This window comes from Bufo gargarizans, chromosome 7 (genome assembly GCF_014858855.1).
Source record: "Bufo gargarizans isolate SCDJY-AF-19 chromosome 7, ASM1485885v1, whole genome shotgun sequence".
NCBI classification, from domain to species: domain Eukaryota; kingdom Metazoa; phylum Chordata; class Amphibia; order Anura; family Bufonidae; genus Bufo; species Bufo gargarizans.
In genome coordinates this window covers 95,513,287-95,537,947 of record NC_058086.1, presented here as the reverse complement: position 1 = coordinate 95,537,947, position 24,661 = coordinate 95,513,287, and the positions used below count along the sequence as shown (strand labels likewise).

The following is a 24,661-nucleotide window of genomic DNA, read 5'->3' as shown; positions in this document are numbered from 1 at the left end:
TTCTTTAAAATGAATGAGGTCCACACTATATATAATTTTAAAGGGATCAGTAAGGGACTTAACAAGGGACTGAATACCAGATGACAGCTTTCCACGATCTTAAGATGCTTACTTACCCCCGCCCTTTCCCCCTCCCCCTGCTCCACCCCCCTTGGCCGCACGCGCCTTTTTTGAGTTTAAATAACTGCCACATGTGAATGTAGCTTTATGTTGTATATTGTCCTGATGAAGGGGGCCCTCCGCCCCTGAAACGCGTTGACTGAAAATAAAAAAGTATTGTGTTAACAATACCTACCTATTTCTGACTCCTGCTGACAGCGCCATCTAAAAGGTTCATTCTATTTCTTCTCTACAAACGATACCTCTCCCCGACGATTGCTTCCAAGGCACGGGGCTGGAACCTAGGCAGCAGCACAGGCACCCCGCATGCTGATCGGGCAAATCAGCAGAAGCTTCATATAGGTGTTGTGACTCATCACAACACTATCCGGTAAGAGTTTAACTTACCTCTTTTATCAATTATCCCACTATACCACACATGAGGCGCTGCCTCCTATTCCTCTTTTATCAAAAACAATAAACACATATACTAACCTTATGCTGCTGCCAGTGATGCGATGCAGGGCACTTCTGGCCTGTGTCCCGCTCTGTGCGGCTCAGGCGGCACACTAGACCTGTAGCCGATCAGAGGAACAGGCAAGGGAGACGCCTCTCCCCTGCTCCTCCGCATCATTAATCTGTAGCGCTGTCCTGAAGACGGCGATACAGATAAATCTGGAGATGAGAGCTTCCACAATGGAGGCACTCATCTCCACTTCTGCTGCCTCTGGACAGCTGTGCGGGCCGGATAAAAAGGTCCGCTGGGCCGTAGTTTTCCCATCAGTAATCTAACCTGTTAAACACTGTAAATAAAAATTTTAAATAGTGCCAAAACAGCTATTTTTTGTGACCTTGCCTCAGAAAAAGTGTAAGATAGTGCAACCAAAAACCATATGTACCCTAAAATAGTACCAACAAAACTGCCACCTTAGGCTACTTTCACACTAGCGTTCGATCAGATCCGTTCTGAACGGATCCGATCATATTAATGCAGACGGAGGCTCCGTTCAGAACGGATCCGTCTGCATTAAAATGGCAAAAAAAAGCTAAGTGTGAAAATAGCCTCGGACGGATCCGTCCAGACTTTCAATGTAAAGTCAATGGGGGACGGATCCGCTTGAAGATTGAGCCATATTGTGGCATCTTCAAACGGATCCGTCCCCATTGACTTACATTGTAAGTCTGGACGGATCCGCACGCCTCCGCACGGCCAGGCAGACACCCGAACGCTGCAAGCAGCGTTCAGCTGTCCGCCTGTCCGTGCGGAGGCGAGCGGAGCGGAGGCTGAACGCCGCCAGACTGATGCAGTCTGAGCGGATCCACTCCATTCAGACTGCATCAGGGCTGGACGGCTGCGTTCGGGTCCGCTCGTGAGCCCCTTCAAACGGAGCTCACGAGCGGACACCCGAACACTAGTGTGAAAGCAGCCTTATCCCGTTGTTTCCAAAATGGGGTCATTATTTTGGAGTTTCTACTCTAGGGGTGCATCAAATGTGACAAGGCAGCTTAAAATTATTCTAGTGAAATCTGCCTTCCAAAAACCATATTGCGTTCCTTCCCTTCTGCGCCCTGCCGTGTGCCCGTATAGCAGTTTACGACCACATATGGGGTGTTTCTGTAAACTATAAAATCAGGGTAATAGATACTTGTGTTTGGCTGTTAACACTTGCTTTGTTACTGGAAAAAATGGATTAAAAGGGAAAATCTGCCCAAAAAGGGAAATTCTGAAATGTAATCTCCATTTTCCATGAATTCTTGTGGAACACCTAAAGGGTTAACAAAGTTTGTAAAATCAGTTTTGAATACCTTGAGGGGTGTAGTTTCTATAATGGGGTCATTTTTGGGCGATTTCTATTATGTAAGCCTCAACGTGACTTCAGACCTGAACTGGTCCTTAAAAAGTGGGTTTTGGAGATTTGCTTCTAAACTTCTAAGCCTTCTAACGTCCTCAAAAAATTTAATGTCATTCATAAAATTATCCAAACATGAAGTAGACATATGGGGAATGTATAGTTAATACTATTTTTAGAGTTATTACTGTTATAAAAGTAGAGAAATTGATATGTGCAACTTTTTCCAAATGTTTTATATTTTTTTATAAATAAAAATTAAATCTTTTGACTCAATTTTACCACTATCATGAAGTACAATACGTGACGAGAAAACAATCTCAGAATGGCTTGGATAAGTAAAAAGCGTTTTAAAGTTATTACCACATAAGGGGACATGTGAGATTTGCATAAAATGGCCTGGTCCTTAAGTGGTTAAATACATTTTAAAATAAGAATCCAAAGTCTGCTTCGGTACTGCCGGGAATCTCGGTCCCGAACCAGACTTCGGATTCATATTATCATTTTTCCCAGCAATAAGGGCACACATGAGCATGGGACCAACACGGATGCCACCAGCCGCTAAACACACATTCAATAGGCCAGCTAGTCCTACACATACAAATCTGATGACAGATGTCCTCTAATGTAGAATTACAAATGAAGTTTTTTAACCAATCAACTTCAGATCTACAGTATGAGCCAAAGCTCGATTCGCTCAACCTTAGTCTGTGTGTATAAAGCGCGAGTAGAATTTTGACAATGTGCTGGGTGTATACTTTCAAAAAATATATGGATACTAGAGGTGCAAAATGTTCAAACAACACTCCCAGTAATATTTTGTGAGCGTGTGTGTCAATGCCAGCATCTGAGGGGTTAAATGATCAAGCTTCAAATCGTTTCAAAACATGGTCATTGCAGCCAGAGGTCAAGCCGTATTTCACAGCTGTTATCCACAGCATATATATAGCAGTCTCAGCTTGGGAGCCCACCCCTATTAACCCATACATGCTAATGACATACTGTTATGTAAATTTGCTTTAAGGGGGTTAATTTTATTATACAGTTTTAATGTTTTTACACCGCACCATACTCGAGAATATAGGCCAGAAGAAATGTGTTCACATGAAACGGTTGTTGATATTTTCATTCCCTTTTCAGCTATACGTATTTTGGATCCATGCTGTGAGTAGAGCACAACCAAAGATTGATGTATAGAATTTCACTGTAAATGTACAAACCGGATTCCCAAAAAGTTAGGACACTAAACAAATTGTGAATAAAAACTGAATGCAATGATGTGGAGATGGAAAATGTCAATATTTTATTTGTAATAGAACGTAGATGACAGCTCAAACGTTTAATCCTAGTAAATGTATCATTTTAAAGGAAAAATACGTTGATTCAAATTTTCACGGTGTCAACAAATCCCCCCAAAGTTGGGACAAGTAGCAATAAGAGGCTGGAAAAAGTAAATTTGAGCATAACGAAGAGCTGGAAGACCAATTAACACTAATTAGGTCAATTGGCAACATGATTGGGTATAAAAAGAGCTTCTCAGAGTGGCAGTGTCTCTCAGAAGCCAAGATGGGTAGAGGATCACCAATTCCCACAATGTTGCGCAGAAAGATAGTGGAGCAATATCAGAAAGGTGATACTCAGCAAAAAATTGCAAAGACTTTGCATCTATCATCATCAACTGTGCATAACATCATCCGAAGATTCAGAGAATCTGGAACAATCTCTGTGCGTAAGGGTCAAGGCCGTAAAACCATACTGGATCTCCGGGACCTTAAACGACACTGCACCACAAACAGGAATGCTACCGTAAAAGATATCACAGAATGGGCTTAGGAATACTTCCAGACACCATTGTCAGTGAACACAATCCACTGTGCCATCCGCCGTTGCCAGCTGAAACTCTACAGTGCAAAGAAGAAGCCATTTCTAAGCAAGATTCACAAGCTCAGGCGATTTCACTGGGCCAGGGATCATTTAAAATGGAGTGTGGCAAAATGGAAGACTGTTCTGTGGTCAGACGAGTCACGATTCAAAGTTCTTTTTGGAAATCTGGGACGCCATGTCATCCGGACCAAAGAGGACAAGGACAACCCAACTTGTTATCAACGCTCAGTTCAGAAGCCTGCATCTCTGATGGTATGGGGTTGCATGAGTGCGTGTGGCATGGGCAGCTTGCATGTCTGGAAAGGCACCATCAATGCAGAAAAATATATTCAGGTTCAAGAACAATATATGCTCCCATCCAGACGTCATCTCTTTCAGGGAAGACCCTGCATTTTTCAACAAGATAATGCCAGACCACATTCTGCATCAATCACAACATCATGGCTGCGTAGGAGAAGGATCCGGGTACTGAAATGGCCAGTCTGCAGTCCAGATCTTTCACCTATAGAGAACATTTGGCGCATCATAAAGAGGAAGGTGCAACAAAGAAGGCCCAAGACGATTGAACAGTTAGAGGCCTGTATTAGACAAGAATGAGAGAGCATTCCTATTTCTAAACTTGAGAAACTGGTCTCCTCGGTCCCCAGATGTCTGTTGAGTGTTGTAAGAAGAAGGGGAGATGCCACACAGTGGTGAAAATGGCCTTGTCCCAACTTTTTGGGGATTTGTTGACACCATGAAATTCTGATTCAACATATTTTTCCCTTAAAATGGTACATTTTCTCAGTTTAAACTTTTGTTCCGTGATTTATGTTCTATTCTGAATAAAATATTAGAAGTTGGCACCTCCACACCATTAAATTCAGTTTTTATTCACGATTTGTATAGTGTCCCAACTTTTTTGGAATCCGGTTTGTAGGAACAATGCCACAATATATTTTTTGCCTAGAGAGTCTTTCAGAGGTTTTTGACTAGCGACATGACAAATGCATATATAGTTACCGTCAGGAGTTGTGTCTGTAATTTTTGTAAATCCAGGGGTAGTACTTTTGAAAATCTTAACCCTTCCACCACCAACAACTACTTCTGGTCCTAGTAAACACACCAAAGCTGCCAGGCCACGAAGGGTTACAGACACTAGTAAGTCACTTGTGTCACGTAAACCAAGAAGAACCTAAAATAAACAAACACATAAAATTGGTTATTGGTTTATTTTCAAATGCTAAAGAATGTTTACATCTTTTTATATTTTATATATTTTATAGGATGCAAAGGTAAATCATAGCAGGCTACAAGAGAAGCAATGTAACAAATCACATGTTAAAATCCCATTGGCGGACTAAAAAATAAATGTAAAAAAAAAAAAGGGAACAAAATCAAAAAAGAATAAAAAAGATGTTAAAGTTCAAATCACCCTCTCAACATTAAAAAAAGAAAAAAAAAAGTTCTTTGGTATTAATGATCTTGTAGAAGGCTTGTACAGTAAAATATAAATTTTTGCAGATGACAAGGCCAATAAGATAATTGGTTGCATCAAAAAGGGCATAGATGCCCGTGATGATAACATATTCTTTCAACTTTAGAAATCACTAGTCAGACCACACATGTAGTACTGTGCAAGCAGCATTTTTCTGTCCGCGATGTGGTGCAGAGCAAAACTGTTCTATCCTGGCACACAATGTAAGTCAATAGGGACGGATCTGTTTTCTCTGACACAATAGAAAACGGATCCGCCCCCCTTGACTTTCAATGGTGTTCATGACGGATCAGTCTTGGCTATATAAGATATAATACAAACGGATCCATTCATGAAGGATTCATGCGGTTATATTCTGGTAACGGAAGTGTTTTTGCAGATCCATGACGGATCCGCAAAAGGCGCTAATGTGAAAGTAGCCTAAGGGGGCGATCTAATAACTATATATAAATATTTCAGGGGTCAGTACAGAGATCTCTCCAGTCATCTATTTATCCCCAGGACTGTGACTGTGACGAGGGAACATCCACTGCGTCTGGAGGAAAGAAGGTTTTATACACAAATATCGAAGAGGATTCTTTGCGGTAAGAGCAGTGAGACTATGGAACTCTCTGCTTGAGGAGATAGTGAATTCACTAAAAAAAGAGTTCAACCTGGATGTATTTCTGGAGTGTAATAATATTACATATTATTAGTTACAAGAGATGGGTAGTTGATCAAGGAGTTATTTTAATTACGTGATTGGAGTCGGGAAGGAATTTTTTTGTCTAAAATAATTAAAATTGGCTTCTACCTCACAGTTTTTTGTTTTTTTGCCGAACTGGATGGACATATGTCTTTTCAGCCTTATAAACTGTTACTATGTAGTATTGCAGAGTCCCAAAATACCTGAACTATTAAAATATAAAATAATTATCACCTTCCAAAAAATCTAAATAGAAAAATCAAACAAAAAAGTGATCAAAAAGTCACATATACTCTAAAATGGTATCAATAAACACAACAGATTGCTCTGCATAAAATGAGCCTCCATACAGCTTTGTAGATGTAAACAAAAAAGTTATGGGGGTCAGAATATGGCAATGCAAAGAAAAAATTTTTTTTTGTTTCAAAGTAATTTTTTTTATATGAAATCATACTGACTCATCAAATAAAGTCACAGTGTCAGTTGTATTGCATACGAAACCCATAAAACAATGGCAGACTTGTGTTTTTTCCCCAACTCCACTCAATTTGGAAATTTATTCCAGCTTCCCAATAAATTGTATGCAATATTAAATGGTGTCATTAGAAAGAACTGGTCTCGCAAAAACAATCCCCAATACTGCTTTGGGAAAGGAAAAATAAATACATTATAGCTCCAGGAAGTCAATGAGTAAAAACAAAAACAATTGCTGCATCAAGAAGGGATTAAACTAGGCACACTGCCCGATACGGTTGATATTGAGTCCAGATTGTTCATTTTTATTTTCCTACTGCTCTCTGATGCTAAACGGTCAGTGCTCAGAGCCGCTTTGAAATACATTGTCAAGAATGCCGTGCATGTGCACAATGAGGCACATTCTCCAGTATTGAGTCACAACTATCCAACTATCCCTAATAGCGATAAGACGCGCTGCCCTGTAACATGTTTCATCACTACAGGGCGTCTTTAGGCGAAAAGCATCTTCATCATCATAAACTGCTGTAGGAGCACACCTCAGGATTCAGAAGGGAAGGAGCTCCATATGACTTTTGCAGAGTAGATTTAGATTAATTGGTTTACGGACACCATTTTAGTATTGAACAGTCTCTGGGGTACCAGTACAGCTATTTTCTGACAACTGTGTGTTTTTCTCCGTCTGAGAAGTTATTTTTTGTGGGATGAGTTGCCATCATCATTGGTTCTATTTTTGGACAGGCACAACTATTTGATCACTGTTTTTATTGCTTTTTGGGAAGCAGGATAAAGAAATGAAACAATTCTGCCATTGCTTTTTGTGATTTATTATTGCGGCATATGCCATGCAGGAAAAGTGACGTTATCTTAATTCTGCTCGTCAGTATGATTAGAAAGACAGCAATGGGGCAGTTATCAAACAGGTGGAATCTGATTGCCAGTTCTACTTTACACCATTCATTGTTCAAAGGAGGTGTCACAAATGAAAGGTGGAATCTGACTGGTTACTATGGGCAACTAAGCCATTTCTACTTTACAACAGTTTGATAAATGACCCCACAAGTTTATACATATTTTTTTTCATTGCCATTTTCTAAAAGCCTTTTTTTGTCTTATGAGAGGGCTATTTTTTTGCAGGATAAGGTGGCATTTTCAGTTGTACCATTTTGGGGTACATATGACTTTTTAATCGCTCAATATTACGCGTTTTGTAAGGTGAAATGACAGTTTTTCTTTTAACAATTTACACCTGACAGGGTAGATCATATGATAGTTTTATAGAGCAGATTGTTAGGGGCACGGCAATACCGAATATGTATATTTTTTTTTTTGAGTTTTACACAGTAAAAACATTTTTGAAAATAAATAAAAAATCTTGTTTTTCAGTTTTTGCGTTTTCATTTTTCTTCCCTTTTTTATTTTTCCATTCACATATCCACGAGGGTTTATTTTTTGCGGTACAAGTTGTACTTTCTAATGCCACCATTTAATATGGCATACAATGCAGTAGGAAGTGGAAACAAAATTTCAAAAAAAGCAATTCCTCCACTGTTTTATGGGTTTTGTTTTGTCCCTACGATGTTCCCTTTGCAGCAAAACTGACCTGTGCCCTTCATTCTCTGGGTCAGTACGATTACAACAATACCCCATATGTATAGGATTTTTATGTCTAAATAGTGTAAAAATAGATTAGAATATTATGACCCCCATAACTTTTTTTTATAGTTATGTCTACTGAGCTGTGTGGGGGCTCAGTTTTTGCAGGACAATCTACAACTTTTATTTTTTTAAGAGAAGGGGGGGGTGGGGGGGGGGAGATGGCGAATCGGCCATTTTGCCCCTTTTTTCTGTTACGGGCACTTTCGGATGTGGTAAAGCCTATGATGTTTATATTTTTTGTTATTTATGTCTTTATTTATTCCACAGATGGGGGAGTTATTTACATTTTTAGATTTTTTTTATTTTTTCACTTTTTTAATACTTTTTAAATGGTTTTGTAGCTCGTATTTGAGGCCACAAGACTCACAATTTTTGTTTTATTCTGTACCATCATGTTTCTTATAGATCAGAATTGCTCATTTAATGGCCAAAATATGAATTGCAGCTCCAATATCCTGGGTCTCTTCAGCATATTAAAAACAATTACTGGCATCCTCATTGGCCGCAGAGGATGACGGTAAGAGGTCCTAGATTTTTGTGATCACGGCATCTAAAGGCTTTAATGACCGAGATTAGCATTATTGCCGATCACAGTCATTAGCCGCGGGTCTCTGCTGTTTGAAACAGTGGAGACCGGCGGACCATGGCACCTGCTGCTTGCTCGAGCGGGCACCATATTGACCCATTGCTCCTGTGCCATACATGTATGGCGCTGTAGGGAAAGGGTTAAATAATGAGTGTCTCAATACATAATAAATGTATTGCAAAGATGTATACAATTTTTTGGGCACATAGACAAAATTGTGGCAGTATTTGCTTTGTGAACCTCCCCAACTTAGAGTGCATCTTTAGCAAATTTGTACCTATGCAACTGGCTGATCTGTTGCATGTGCACTTGGCAGAAGAAGGCATCTGTGTTGGCCCCATGTTCACCTGTGCCTGCACTGCTTAGAAAAAGTTTTAATATATGCAAATGTACCTCTAGAAGTAACAGTGGCATTGCCATTACTACCAGAGGCTCTGTTCTTTCTGCAACTGGAGCACCCTCTGCACTATGATTGACTTATGGAAAAGTGCAGAGGGTTTGGTCACTGTAGAGAGAGCAGAGCCTCTAGGTGTAACGGCAACGTCCCCATTTCTCCTAGAGGCTCATTTGCATATACTAAAACATAATTATTCTTAGCACATATGAACATGGGACCAAAACAGATGCCTTCAGCTGCCAAGTGCACATGGAACAGGTCAGCCAGTTTCATAAGTACAAATCTGCTGACAGATTCCCTTTAATCAATTTGCCCAGGCATCGCTGACAGGCATTCCTTAGAATAGGTCATCAATATTAGATGGTGGGGGTCTGACACCTGACAACCCTAGCTATCAGCCATTTCGGGCAGCAGTGGCGCTGGCAGCTACATATTATGGTGTACAGAGCGGAAGCAAAAAGCTAACCTAAACAGCTGAACAGCACCACACTCCTCAATGGGTTGTGCCTGGTATTGCAGATCAGCTCAGTTGGAGTCAATGGGGCAGAGCCGCAATACCGCACACAACCTGTGGACAGAGGTGTATGGTTTTAGGGAGAAAGCAGCCATGTTTAACTAATCCTGGATAACCCCTTTTAACAAAAACAGTGTTCAATACATTTCATGCACACATTTAGTTCACAATGGTGAATTCCAAACAACAACTGCACTTCCTGCTGACAGAATTAAAGATGTCTGTAATAACTTTACAATTTAAAAGAAATGTATTATTTTAATTTAAAAATGGAAAAATAAAGTACCAATTTGTTATACAAATGTCAACAAAAAAAACTTACATTACATAAAATAATGAAACATAATTAAAGAGAAGATATCATTATAAATAACATACTTACTTGTGGAAGGATAATGTCTTTTAGTTCTTTTAATGTGAAGAGCTCACCATATGCATCTATATGGGTCAGCAAAACCACCCGAACATGTTCTTCATGTACCTCAAACATTTTCATCAATACTGGGATGACTTTGGCCTGAAAGAGAGCTGGGGACAGAAGGCAACCTTCACGGTTTCTCCCCATAATATCTATATTCAAATGAAAGGTGAAAACAGGTATAAAATATTTTGTACACATGCATGCATATAGATGACAACATTTGTGACTTATGCACTGGTGGATACTATAAACTAATACAAGTTGTGTAGCTATTGTGGGTGCAGAGGAAGCAGCAACATACATTAGTGTCTTTTTTTACCAAATAAGGGCATGTTCACATGAAGAAATTTTCATGTAGATTTCAGGAGAAAAATCACAGTGAAATCTTGTCAGAAACTCTGTACCATTAATGTTAATAGGAAATCTGCATGATAGTTCACATGGTCACAGATTTCATCCCCTTTGGAAAATAATAATAATAATAATAATAATAATAATGTCAAAAATGACATGACAATTCTTGAATACAAGCTACTCCATTAAACTACATAAACATGTGGATCCATGACATATCAAATTTGGGAAATAAAATGTACTAACAACAAAGTTGGAAAAGTTACCTCTTTTAGGCCTGAGAAGATGAGGCAAGAAACTTTTTACTGCCATAGGCTCAGCAAATACAAACGGATTTAGAAGAAGAGGAACCAATCTTGAGGAGATGAGCTCTTCTGGCAAAGGAGATACTCTGTCCAATAGAGTGCTAGACAAGAACAAAAGCTTTAAGGCATCAGTTTACCCTGATAAAAATGTGTGTTTAAAAAAAAAGAAAAGACCATTAACAAGAACTCTTTAAAATCTTTTTGGAAATAAACATATTTTGGTAATTACATCTTTTAGTTGTCAGTAAGGCTGTGAGGCTACACACAGACTCTGGCATGTGGCACACATGGTGCGGCCAAAGATGACAACAATGCAACGCTACATTGCATCTAAAGAAAGCAAATGAGATGCTGTTGCAACCTGCAAGTAATAAGGAATGAATACAACCGTGCTCAGAAGAGATGTAGCATTACGTTGCTATGATCTTTAGCCGCATGACGTGTGTCATGGGCCATGTAGCTTCAACCTAAAAGTAAAAGCTTCCCAGATTGTCCAAATGCGTACATTACACACAATCACAGCCAAGCATAAAGCCAAAAAATTGCTGCCAGAAACTTGTGGAGTCATGTCTCAATGTACAGGGAGTGTAGAATTATTAGGCAAGTTGTATTTTTGAGGATTAATTTTAATATTGAACAACAACCATGTTCTCAATGAACCCAAAAAACTCATTAATATCAAAGCTGAATATTTTTGGAAGTAGTTTTTAGTTTGTTTTTAGTTTTAGCTATTTTAGGGGGATATCTGTGTGTGCAGGTGACTAGTACTGTGCATAATTATTAGGCAACTTAACAAAAACCTAATATATACCCATTTCAATTATTTATTTTTACCAGTGAAACCAATATAACATCTCAACATTCACAAATATACATTTCTGACATTCAAAAACAAAACAAAAACAAATCAGTGACCAATATAGCCACCTTTCTTTGCAAGGACACTCAAAAGCCTGCCATCCATGGATTCTGTCAGTGTTTTGATCTGTTCACCATCAACATTGCGTGCAGCAGCAACCACAGCCTCCCAGACACTGTTCAGAGAGGTGTACTGTTTTCCCTCCTTGTAAATCTCACATTTGATGATGGACCACAGGTTCTCAATGGGGTTCAGATCAGGTGAACAAGGAGGCCATGTCATTAGATTTTCTTCTTTTATACCCTTTCTTGCCAGCCACAATGTGGAGTACTTGGACGCGTGTGATAGAGCATTGTCCTGCATGAAAATCATGTTTTTCTTGAAGGATGCAGACTTCTTCCTGTACCACTGCTTGAAGAAGGTGTCTTCCAGAAACTGGCAGTAGGACTGGGAGTTGAGCTTGACTCCATCCTCAACCCGAAAAGGCCCCACAAGCTCATCTTTGATGATACCAGCCCAAACCAGTACTCCACCTCCACCTTGCTGGCGTCTGAGTCGGACTGGAGCTCTCTGCCCTTTACCAATCCAGCCACGGGCCCATCCATCTGGCCCATCAAGACTCACTCTCATTTCATCAGTCCATAAAACCTTAGAAAAATCAGTCTTGAGATATTTCTTGGCCCAGTCTTGACGTTTCAGCTTGTGTGTCTTGTTCAGTGGTGGTCGTCTTTCAGCCTTTCTTACCTTGGCCATGTCTCTGAGTATTGCACACCTTGTGCTTTTGGGCACTCCAGTGATGTTGCAGCTCTGAAATATGGCCAAACTGGTAGCAAGTGGCATCTTGGCAGCTGCACGCTTGACTTTTCTCAGTTCATGGGCAGTTATTTTGCGCCTTGGTTTTTCCACACGCTTCTTCCGACCCTGTTGACTATTTTGAATGAAACGCTTGATTGTTCGATGATCACGCTTCAGAAGCTTTGCAATTTTAAGAGTGCTGCATCCCTCTGCAAGAGACCTCACTATTTTTGACTTTTCTGAGCCTGTCAAGTCCTTCTTTTGACCCATTTTGCCAAAGGAAAGGAAGTTGCCTAATAATTATGCACACCTGATATAGGGTGTTGATGTCATTAGACCACACCCCTTCTCATTACAGAGATGCACATCACCTAATATGCTTAATTGGTAGTAGGCTTTCGAGCCTATACAGCTTGGAGTAAGACAACATGCATAAAGAGGATGATGTGGTCAAAATACTCATTTGCCTAATAATTCTGCACTCCCTGTATAAAATAAAGGTTATGTGCACTTCTGAAAACATTATTAACTGCTCAAAAGATTCTTACTAGAGGTGAGTGAATCTGTTGAATTCGTTTGGGGTCAGATTCACAGAATTTTTGAAAAAGTTTGATTCAAGTTTGAAACTATTCTATCTGAATTATTTGAGACAGAGAGAGAAACGATTTTGCTTCTCTAAGTTTCTGTACAATACATATGAATTGTCTGGAGGGGTACTCTTTTTCAATAGGAAAAGTGCTTAGTATGTGTAGCACGTGTGCAAAGTATTGTAGGCCAGGCAATGCCCCCTGGGTTTTTGGAAAAGATATTCAGATATTAGCTTTCCTATGCCAGCAAACAGAAGATGTGATACTCGGCACCCTCCAAAAGAAGAAATTCTACCTCAACTAAGGCATCTCAAGCAGCCATGTAAGTTATTTATTTTTATTTTTTTTCTCAGCTGTGCTAAATAGTAGTTAACCAGAAAGAGATGGTTCCTGGTATGAGACATTCAGTATTCCATTCTTTTTGGAGACTAGCTTGTGTCTCCTTTCCAAAGAAACATTATGTGGTGATGCAAGCACAGCAATGCTCTATAAAAATATCACATGACCTAATCCCTCAGGTGAACACCGTTAAAAAAAAATTAATTTTTTTTTTTCATCTACCATCACAAAGAGTGCAACACCAAGTGATCAAAAAGGTGCCCCCCCCCCCAAATAGTACCAAACAGTCACCTCATCCTGCAAAAAATGAGATCCCATCTAAGACAATCGTCCAAAAAAGAAAAAAAAAAAAGCTATGGCTCTCTATGGAGACACTAATACATTATTTTATTTATTTTTTAAATGCTATTATTGTGTAAAACTTAAATAAATAAGAAACAGTATACATATTACAAATTGCCACGTCCGTAACGACCTGCTATATAAAAATATCACATGACCTAACCCCTTAGGTGAACTGCGTAAAAATAAATAAAAACTGTGCCAAGATTACCAATTGTTTGGTCACCTTGTCCCAAAAAGTGTAATAATGAATGATCAAAAAATCATATGTACCGGCAAATTGTACCAATAAAAGAGTCAACTCTTCCTGCAAAAAACAAACCCCTGCACAAGATGATAGTGAGAAAAAATAAATAAAAATATGGCGTTCAGAAAATGGAGACACAAACAATTTTTATTCAAAAATAATTATGCAAAACTAAAACAAAGTAGGCATATTTGACATAATTGCATTCTTAACAACCTGCTCTATAAAAATGGCACATGATCTAACCTGTCAGATTAACGCTGTAAAAATAAAAAAAATAAAAACAGTGCCAAAACATCCATTCTTCGGTTACCTTGCTTCACAAAAAACATAATAGAGAGATATAGAGAAACATAATATAGATAAACATAAATCATATGTACCCCCAAAATAGTACCAATAAAACTGTCACATTATCCCGTATTTTCCGAAATGGGGTCACTATTAGATTTTTTCTACTGTGGGGTGCATGAAGGGGGTTTCAAATGGGACATGGTGTCTAAAAACCAGTCCAGCAAAATCTGCCTTCCAAAAACCATACGGAGCTCCTTTTCTTCTGCCCCCTGCCATGCGCCAAACAGCAGTTTACCACCACATATGGGGTGTTTCTGTAAACCGCAGAATCAGAGTAATAAATATTGAGTTTTGTTTGGCTGTTAACCCACGATGTATTAAATATTTTTTTTTTATTAAAATGGAAAATCTGCCAAAAAAGTGAAATTTTGAAATTTCATCTCCATTTTCCTTTAATTCTTGTGGAATACCTAAAGGGTTAACAAAGTTAGTAAAATCTGTTTTGTGTAACATGAGGGGTGTAGTTTACAAAATGGGATAATTTATGAGTGGTATCTACTATGTAAGCCACACAAAGTGACATTAGAACTGAACTGGTCCTTAAAAAGTGGGTTTGGAAATTTTCTTAAAAATTTTAAGAATTGCTTCTAAAATTCTAATCCTACTGTCCGAAGAAAATAAAATTACATTTACAAAATGATGCGAACATAAAGTGGCCATATGGTGAATGTTGAGTAATAAATATTTTGAGGTATCACTTTCTGTTTTAAATTCAAAAAAAAAAAATTTATGGTAAATTTGGGATTTTTTCCATAAATAAGGTGAAATATATTGACTCAAATTTAAGACTGTCATGAAGTACATTGCTGCTGACATTTTTACTTTTTTTAATATTAGTCAAAAATGACCGAAATTTTTGCAAAAAATAAATAAATTTTTCACATTCTATTGTAAATTTTTTCAAAATAAACTACATTTCTATATACATTTTTCTCAAAGAAACATTTGATGAAGACTGCTGCAACTTGCAACTTTTGATTGGCGGTCATGTGATGTAGGAGGGTCATTTAGTGACCCTTGTTCAGATATTTAAACAACCTTTGTATATATTTAGAAATGTTGCGAAAATAGGGTTATGGTACCTTAGGGTCCAGCAAGTCCCCAATGCCACCATCATTACTAATAAATTATGGCTACATTTAAAGGGTTCATCTTGCTAATGTTACCTCTGAACCCTAGTACCGCCCCCACAACCCCTGTTTTTTTTTATGTGTGTATGTATTTAAAGCTGCATGTGAACCTTTCACTGTTAAAGGGTCCAACTCACACGTCCGTATGTGTTTTGCAGATCTGCAAAACACGGACACCGGCAATGTGCGTTCTGCATTTTGCGGACCGCACATCACCGGAACTATAATAGAATAAGCCTAATTTTGTCCGCAATTGATGACAAGAATAGGACATGTTCTATTTTTTTCTGGAACGGAATTGCGGACCCGGAAGTGAGGGTCCACATTTCAGGATCCGGGCTGCACACCATGCGTCCCCATAGAAATGAATGGGTCTGCAATTCCGTTCCGCAAAATGTGGAACAGAATTACTGACATGTGAATGGACCCAAACACGGTTTTTACCTAAGGAAGGGGACGTATTCCCTGAAATGCGTTGTGTGAAGTGTCTCTGAAAAAATAATAAAGAAACATTTGATGAAGACTACTGCAACTTCTGATTGGTTTGTTCGCCTTGCGCCGAAGGATGACTGTCTCTATTTCTGCATAGTAACTCTCCGTGAGGTTTCAGGCACTCTCATCAAGGAGACCTACATCCGTGGCTGCACACCGACCTTTTTAGGCAATTGAAACTATTCTCATCACGTCTACAATAGGTTTGTGCCCATCACTTGCACAAACCTCAAAGCTGAGCTTCCGTTTGGAGTATTCATTTTTTACTTGTGCAAACGGTATTCACCCTATGGTGCGCCTTTCCTTGTTTATCTAGTAAACAACGCCTGTTGAACAGATATCCTTATCTGATATATCCAGAATTTGTGGGCTGCACATAGGAATCGTTTATACTGCAACTGAGGATGAATCATGTTCAAAATCGCCTGGTGCAGCGAGAGCATCTCATCAATCAATACGTTCAAACTACATTGTCAGACTCTTCAAGTAAGGAACTACCACCAAACAAATCAGAGTATGAATGTATAGATGAGAAACTATTACATTCACTATTTCAAACTCTGGAGAAACACATGCTGGATGAAATCCAGCATCAGCTTGATGCCATGTTTCTGGAGGACTATCTCCAAGAAGGCCTGGTTCCAAGGTGCCTACAAAAATTAATATGAGGAAGATCTGACTTTTTGCAAAGATTGGGACTGCTCTAGAGGTCTAATGAGTAAACTAGTAAATAAAAGGAGGGACATTTGCTGAGAACTTAGGGCCCATATTACTGAGTGTTCTAACCAATTGATTTGCTATGAGGAACACCCTACCTATATCAGATTTGACTGTATGATCATGTCCCGAGTTACCACTTACGAAAAAGACATTCTGAGTAAAAAGGTAAATAAACTCACACGGGACAGGACTAATTTAAACACTGATAATATTAAATTTTGGCTTAAAAAGGCTGCCCTCAAAACAAAAGTAAAACAATCCATACCTGAATCTTCACGCCGTGACAATCCCACAATAGGATACCACAAAACGTCATCCTATCCTCCCCGAACCAGGGACCTATCTTTTACAATAGCCAAAGACAAAATGATAATCGTAACAACAAGCAACAAGATTAATCCACCCATCCTCGGCCCCCCTATTCATTGAACACCTTCAAGGCCAAACCTCTTCTGCAGGAAAAACCAGTACAGATGACTCATCAAATAGGTATTCCCTCCACGCCTGGTACTACTGATACACTATTCTTCACCCCACAAGCCATTCCGCTTCTCTCAAAAAAAATCCTGTGTCTCTGTCAAAACAGGAGAGCTCATCCCCACCACTCCTTCCAATTTTTTTTTGATCCTGAAATACTGTCAAAATGTGCCCCACTAGACTTTCCACCTACCACCTTTTCTCCTATGACGCTGGAGCTTAATTCCATTCCATCAAATCACACTGGGACAGTAGAATGACCCAGCCCATCCTCTTCATCTACGTCAATTGATCTTGAAGCAGATTCCCTTATTACGATCCATGCTGTGTCACCGACCCAATCCTTGCTACCGGCTGCACCCTTTTCACCACAAATGGGTTTGGACCCTGTAGATCTATTGGACTTCACTGCTTTGTCCACCACTGGCCCAGTCTCTTTTTTAAGCCCTACCACCAATATTAACCCCCACTTCGATATACCCAATATTAAAGAGTCCAAACACAGTAACAATCACAAACTATTTTCCCCAAAAACATAAAACTGCCCCATCAAAAACCCAAAGGGATTCAAATATTCAATTTATCCTCTCATAAACTTACCTTGGAAGAGTCTTCTCTTCTATCCAATGGTCTATCATTCTGCCCCTCTATCAACACTTGTGGCTTTGACCTGTTTTTGTATCGCCATAATTTCACTAGAAAACTGACTTTGAAAAGACAATTTGAAGACACAAAAAGAAGAAAATACCCTAATTTCGATTAATATGGTTCCCAACCCTCTCTCTTTCCCATATGTACACACAGGTCTAAAACCACCTTCAAATTACTACCCAGTACAACACAAAGGGAACTTTATTGATACTTTTTACAATGAGGCGATGGATGAATTCCGTAGTATCAATCAGTAACCTATCCCTACAGGTAATTTGAATAGAAAAGAAGGGGCAGCAATAAAAAAACTCCAGGACAACACTAATATTGTAATCCGTAATGCCGACAAAGGAGGGGGTATTATAAAACAGTAGATTATATTAGAGAAGCCACCCGTATTTTATCCGATATGGAATACTATCTACCCCTAAAATCTAACCCATCAAAACAATATAAATATGAACTTAAAGGGATTCTGTCACCTCCCCTCAGCCAAAAAACGATTTAAAAGCAGCCATGCAGCACAGCTTACCTGGATTAGGCTGTGCTCTTTTATCTTGAAATCCGTCCAGCAGTTACTTCAAAAAACGACTTTGATCAATAAGGAAATGCGTCCTGAAGGTGCCCAGAGGGGCGTTTTTTTCTTCCTAGTGAGCCCAGTACCGCCCCTCTTTCAGTGCCCAGCCCGCCTTCCTTGTATTTTCTAACCGCCGCCCCCAGCCTGCCACAGCCTCCCCTCCCTCTCCTCCCCCTCCCTCACGCCGAACGAAGTCTCGCACAGGTGCAGTACCCACTGAGGGCTGCGCCTGTGCGATCATCAGGAGACTGAGGGCGGCAGCTTCATCTTCGTCACTGGGCATGCGCCGAGCCCAGTGACGTCCGATGCTCGCTCTTCCCTCAGTCAGCAGGGAAGAGCGAGCATCGGACGTCACTGGGCTCGGCGCATGCCCAGTGACGAAGATGAAGCTGCCGCCCTCAGTCTCCTGATGATCGCACAGGCGCAGCCCTCAGTGGGTACTGCGCCTGTGCGAGACTTCGTTCGGCGTGAGGGAGGGGGAGGGGAGGCTGTGGCAGGCTGGGGGCGGCGGTTAGAAAATACAAGGAAGGCGGGCTGGGCACTGAAAGAGGGGCGGTACTGGGCTCACTAGGAAGAAAAAAACGCCCCTCTGGGCACCTTCAGGACGCATTTCCTTATTGATCAAAGTCGTTTTTTGAAGTAACTGCTGGACGGATTTCAAGATAAAAGAGCACAGCCTAATCCAGGTAAGCTGTGCTGCATGGCTGCTTTTAAATCGTTTTTTGGCTGAGGGGAGGTGACAGAATCCCTTTAAAACGCTAATAGAATCTGCTTCCCATATCTTGGATAAAAAAGAAAAATAATTAATTCTAATACCAGATCCGGCAATAGCCTTGTTTTATCCATTACCAAAAATTCATAAAGATAGCAAAACCCTCCGGGCCGACCAATTATTTCAGGCATTTCTTCACTCACCTGTAATTTGTCTCAGTATGTGGATGTCCTTCTACAGAAATACGTGGTGGAGTTACCCTCTTATTTAAGAGATTGTACATGGTTGATACAATCTGTGAAAGAGATTGGATGGAAGGCACATACCGTTGGGTCACTCTAGACATTACAGCCTTGTATTCCATCATTTCTCATAAGCTAGGTATTGAATGTGTGAAATAGTACCTTGAAAAAGACTTAATACCAGATGAACAAAGATCCTTTATTCTAGAATGCAGTCGATTTATTCTGACACAATGTATTTCTCTTTGAAGACATGTTTTATTTACAAAGGCGGGGCACTGCTATGGGGACAAAATTTGCACCGAGCTTTGCAAATTTATTCATGGGGCGCTTTGAGGATCAGTGAATCTACAGATCCAGATATTGGACAAATAATAGTGTCTTTTACTGGAGATACATTGATGACCTGATATTTATCTGGAATGGTGATGATGCTTCTATTACCTCCTTTATGGAGGATACTAATAAGACTGATTGGGGCATAAAACTGTCAGGGACATTCGACACAAACAAAATTTAATAATTGGACCTCGAACTGGGTTCTGTAGGAAAAAGAATAATGACTCAAACCTTTTTTTAAAAAGTGGATAGCAACAGTTATATAGATTTTTCCAGTACTCACTATAAAAAATGAAAAGCAAATATCCCTTTTTGCCAATTTGAAAGAATTAAGCACAATCGTACTTTGAATAGTAATGTCCCAAAGCAAGACCATTCAGAATAGATTCCTACAAAAAGGATACCCTGCAATGGTCATAGAGGCCGCTTACAAAAAAGCCAATGAATTATCCCAAGAAGATTGCCTTACCAAAATATAAACCAAAAAAGAAAATCCAGATACAAATAAGAGATATTATAATATAAGCTTTATTACAACATATTGTAATCTGTCACGGCCTTTGCTGTGTGCGCTGTGACACTTGTGCCATTTTTGTGGTTGCCGGTGGCAACGTGTTGCTGTTATGGCATGTCTTGGCTTTGGCTGTGTGTGCACACCAGCCACGCATGCTGTTGCCGGTGGCAACGTGGTGGCTGGTGTGTGCACTTCCCCTTTAAGTTGTAGCCTTCCCCTGTCTGGTGCTGTAAGGGTTAACCCCCTGATTGGGTGTGGCCACTAGGTGCTTCTTATACCTGTGGCCTTTGGCCAGGAGTCAGTTGTACTCCAGCCTTGGTGTGTGCTGGAATTATGCTCCTTGTCTGGATGTTCCATCTTCCTGTGTGAGGGCCACCTAGTGGGACATCGATGTTTCCAGCAATGTCTTCCTTTTGTGAGTCATTTATTGGTGTTTATTTAAATATAGGGTTATGGTACCTTAGGGTCCAAAAAGACCCCACTACCACCATCATTGTCACCTCTGAATCCTAGTACCGCCCCCACAACCCCCTAATTGACCCCTGTTTTATTTTTATGTGTGTATGTATTTAAAGCTGAATATGAACCGTTTATTGTTCACCTGAGGAAGAGGAAGTATTCCCCAAAACGCGTTGTGTGAAGTGTCTCTGAAAAAATAATAAAGAAACATTTGATGAAGACTTCTGCAACTTGAAACTTCTGATTGGTTGGTTTGCATTGCGCCAAAGGATGACTGTCTCTATTTGTGCATAGTAACTCTCCATGAGGCTTCAGGCATTCTCATCAAGGAGACCTACATCCGTGGCTGCACACCAACCTTTTTAGGCAATTGAAACAATTTCCATCACGTCTACAATAGGGTTGTGCCTATCACTTGCACAACTCTCAAAAGGTGAGCCTCCATTTGGAGTATTTATTATTTACTTGTGCAAATGGTATTCACCCTATTCAGCCCTTCTTTGTTCATCTAGTAAACAACGCCTGTTGAAGACAGAGTTTGAAAAATAAGCCTGGTCACGAAGGTGCAAAATGGCCCAGTCATTAAGGGGTTAACACTGGCTGGGCACAGAGCCTGCTTCAGGCTCTGAAAAGCTTGTTCCGCCTCAGTGATCCATTTGACCATGGTTGAATCCTTCCCTTTTGTAAGGTCTGTTAAAGGGCTAGCAATGCTGGCAAGCTGGCAAAATTTTCAATGAGACGCGTGTAATAACCAGTTAAACCCATGAATGGTCTCACTTTTTTTATTTTTTTAAAGGCCTTGGCCAGTGCTGAATGGCTTCAACTTTGTTTTTTTGAGGTTTTGTAACACCTCACCCCAATCGTGTACCCTCTTCTTTCTGCCCAATGGCACATTTTTGGGGGGATTTGCTGTCAAATCTACTTCCCTAATATAATTCAGGATGGCTTGCAGCCTGGGTAGAGGATTTTACTAATCCGGGTTATAGATTATCACATTGTCTAAATAGGCAGCTGCATATTTACGATCTAGTCTTAAAACTTTGTCCATTATCCTCTGGAATGTGGCCGGAGCTCCATGCAAACCAAAGGGAAGGACTACATATTGAAAATGGCCATCAGGGACAATGAAAGCAGTTTTTTCTTTGGCCTCATCAGTCAACGGTACTTGCCAGTAACCTTTTGTAAGGTCTAATGTGGTTAAAAACTGGCATTACCAAGCCTATCAATTAGCTCATCCACTCGAGGCATTGGATAAGCATCAAACTTTGAGACGGTATTCAGTTTTCTGAAATCATTACAGAAACAAATGGTGCCATCAGGTTTGGGAATCAAGACTATAGGGCTAGACCAGTCACTACTTTAGCAGACCTGTTGTAAACCTGGGACTGACTCTCCTGAGCTTGCAGCAAGTGTTCTTATACAATGGGTATTACTTTCTCAATCGTTTCCTGCATTTGGGCAATGTGCTCAATTACTTTTTTGTAGGGTGTAGTCTCACTCTCCCAGGTCTCTTTGGCAACATCACAAAGACCCCTATGGTGTCAACCATACACTAACTCGAACGGAGAAAATCCTGTAGATGCTTGAGGTACCTCCTGTACAGCAAACATAAGATACGGTAAAAGAAAATCTTTGCCCACTCTGGTAAACATCTGAAACAACTCCTTTGCTATAGCCTTTGCAGGAGTTTTCCTTAAAGGTATTGCTTCAGTATAGCGGGTAGCACAATCAAGCACAACCAAAATGTATTGGTGACCTCTAGCAAACAAGAGTTCCCACCAAATCCATTGCAATCCTCTCGAAGGGAGTGTCAATAATCAATAGTGGCACGCACGGACTCCTAAAGGTCGCTATAGGGTTGTGTAACTGACACTCTGGGCAGGAATCACAGTATTCTTTTATCTCTCTATGTACCCTTGGCCAATAAAACCGTTGCAAAATACGGTCTTTGGTTTTTCCATAAGCCAAGTGCCCCTCTAGCACATGAGAATGGGCTAGATCCATCACCTTTTGGCAATACGACTTTGGGACCACAAGTTGCTGCACAACTTGTCCATTTAGATTATTGACTCTATATAAGAGTTCATTTGCTAATGAAAAATGTGGAAATATTTTTTCTACCCCAGGTTCTTGAGACACCCCATTGATTACTTTCACACTTTGCCGTGCATGGGTTAATGTAGGGTCCCTAAGATGAGCTGTCCCAAAGTTATCACTGTAGACTGGCAAGCCAAGAAGACCAATTTCAGTGATATCATCAGTATCACCTGCAAGCACTGGTAAGGGAAAACTATCAGTTTTACTCAGTCACCCCTACAGCTTGCACATTTTACGGTTCAGCCAGTGGGATAGGTTCTACAGCAGATACACAAACACCTTTTAAGCATATTCCATATTTGCCAAAATAGAGGGAAATCACACCCCACAATGACATTGTGCATCAGACTGTATACGACCCCCACTTCATGAGTTACTTTTCCGCATGGAGTTTCAAAAGACACTACAGCAGTGGGGTAGTTTTTTGTATCCCGATGTATACAGATGACCCCCATCTGTCTCTTTTGCAGCTTTCTAGGGTCCACCAGGTTGGTATGCACAAGAGTCACTAGGCTACCAGAGTCCAACAGAGCTTTAACGGAGTATCCTTCAAACACCAAACTGCAATTTTTTCACTCTGTATCTGGTGTCAGCAAAGCAGAGTAGCAGGGGTGGATTGGCCATAGACCTTACACGGAAATTTCCCAGGGGCCGCCTGGGCCCTCTTCATGGCTGCCCAGTGGAAATTTTTGGGGATGTATTTTGTGCTGCTAGCAGCAGTATTTTGTGATGGACTGTGGTTTTTGGCTCTGTTGGGGTGGTATAATGTGCAACAGTATGGTATTGCTGGACCTGCCTTCCATCAATTTGGACCAGATTAAAAATCAGGGCCACTTTTAGTATTTTTTCCAGGGCCACTTTAAGTTCCCAGTCCGCCCCTGCAGAGTAGGCGGGTCTCGCAAACAATGATTTTCTCCACCCACTGTCACACTCCATAGGCTCATCAGCCAGAGGACAATTGGTAGCCATGTGGCCCGCTCCTCGACAACGCCAGCAAACTATGTTTTTGACAGCCAAAGGCTGTTTAGGGATAACTGGCTATAGAGGCCTGGCTAACAGGTCTGTCCCAGTTCCAACTTTACGGTCCTCCTTTGCCCCCTTCACATTAGGAACAGTCTTACCGAGATCAGTAGTCTTCTGGCTCTTTGGGGCCGGCCGAGTAGGAGAGAGGTCTTGGAGATACTACTCAGTGTTCAGATACCGCTCCACTAGGGGGCGACCAGCTGTTCTGCATCCCTGAAGTCTGCTTGTCCCACACAGTGTTGTATCCGCACTCAAAGAGCACAAACAAATCGGTCCAGGACCACTCTTTCAACAACCTGAGCAGTTGTAGAGACCTCCTGCTGCAACCACTTTTTAGCCAGGTGGAAAAGGTCATACATTTGCGACCAGGCTGGTTTATGGTCACAGTGTAGGGGGAGGCGAGAAACACCAGAATGACAACAGAAGGCAAATGACCAGGGACTAGGCCTCACGGCTAGGGAAAGGGAAATGGTGACCACCTAAGGAAAACCTAAACCTAACCCTGACTACTGTTAGGATAAATAGACCCTGAAGGTGGAAATATTCATACACTTAGGCCCTAGTAACCCTGAAAAGACCTAGGATTAGTGACAGTGTCTGAGACTATTGGTTCCTTCCCAGATGAACGAACCAGCGTCTCCCTGAGGCCTAGTAAACAACAAGCAAATTGGAGCAACAAAATGCCAAGAGAAGTACACTTATCTTCAATAGAAAATGGATGAGCAGGAACGACGATGAGGACCACACACCAGCTCTTCCAACTCCAGGCAGAGAATATCAACCACATGGTATGAAGTGTGAGTCCAGACTAAATAGAGGAGCAGTAATGACCACAAGCTACATCTGAGACAAGAGGTGTGGTCATTACCACCAACAACAACACTGCAACAAGTGAAAACAGATAGGCTGTCAGATAACCTAACGTGCAGCCAGTCTCTCAGATCTTCTAACCTCTGTCACTGGAGGAACAGTGACATTTATCCAGTTGGAAAGTTCAGTT

General features: G+C 40.6%; 1 protein-coding gene across 5 annotated transcripts in view; it reads right to left on the bottom strand.

The window, feature by feature from the left end:
* Nucleotides 1–24,661, bottom strand: part of SCYL3 (SCY1 like pseudokinase 3) — a 445,770-nt gene that overhangs the window by 228,717 nt on the left and 192,392 nt on the right. For all 5 annotated transcript variants that reach the window (XM_044301161.1, XM_044301165.1, XM_044301163.1 and 2 more), the window contains 3 exons: nucleotides 10,667–10,806; nucleotides 10,008–10,195; nucleotides 4,836–5,007 (listed from right to left, as the gene is read on the bottom strand). In XM_044301161.1, coding sequence (XP_044157096.1) covers nucleotides 4,836–5,007; nucleotides 10,008–10,195; nucleotides 10,667–10,806 — 500 coding nt within the window. The remainder of the gene's footprint in view (nucleotides 1–4,835; nucleotides 5,008–10,007; nucleotides 10,196–10,666; nucleotides 10,807–24,661) is intronic.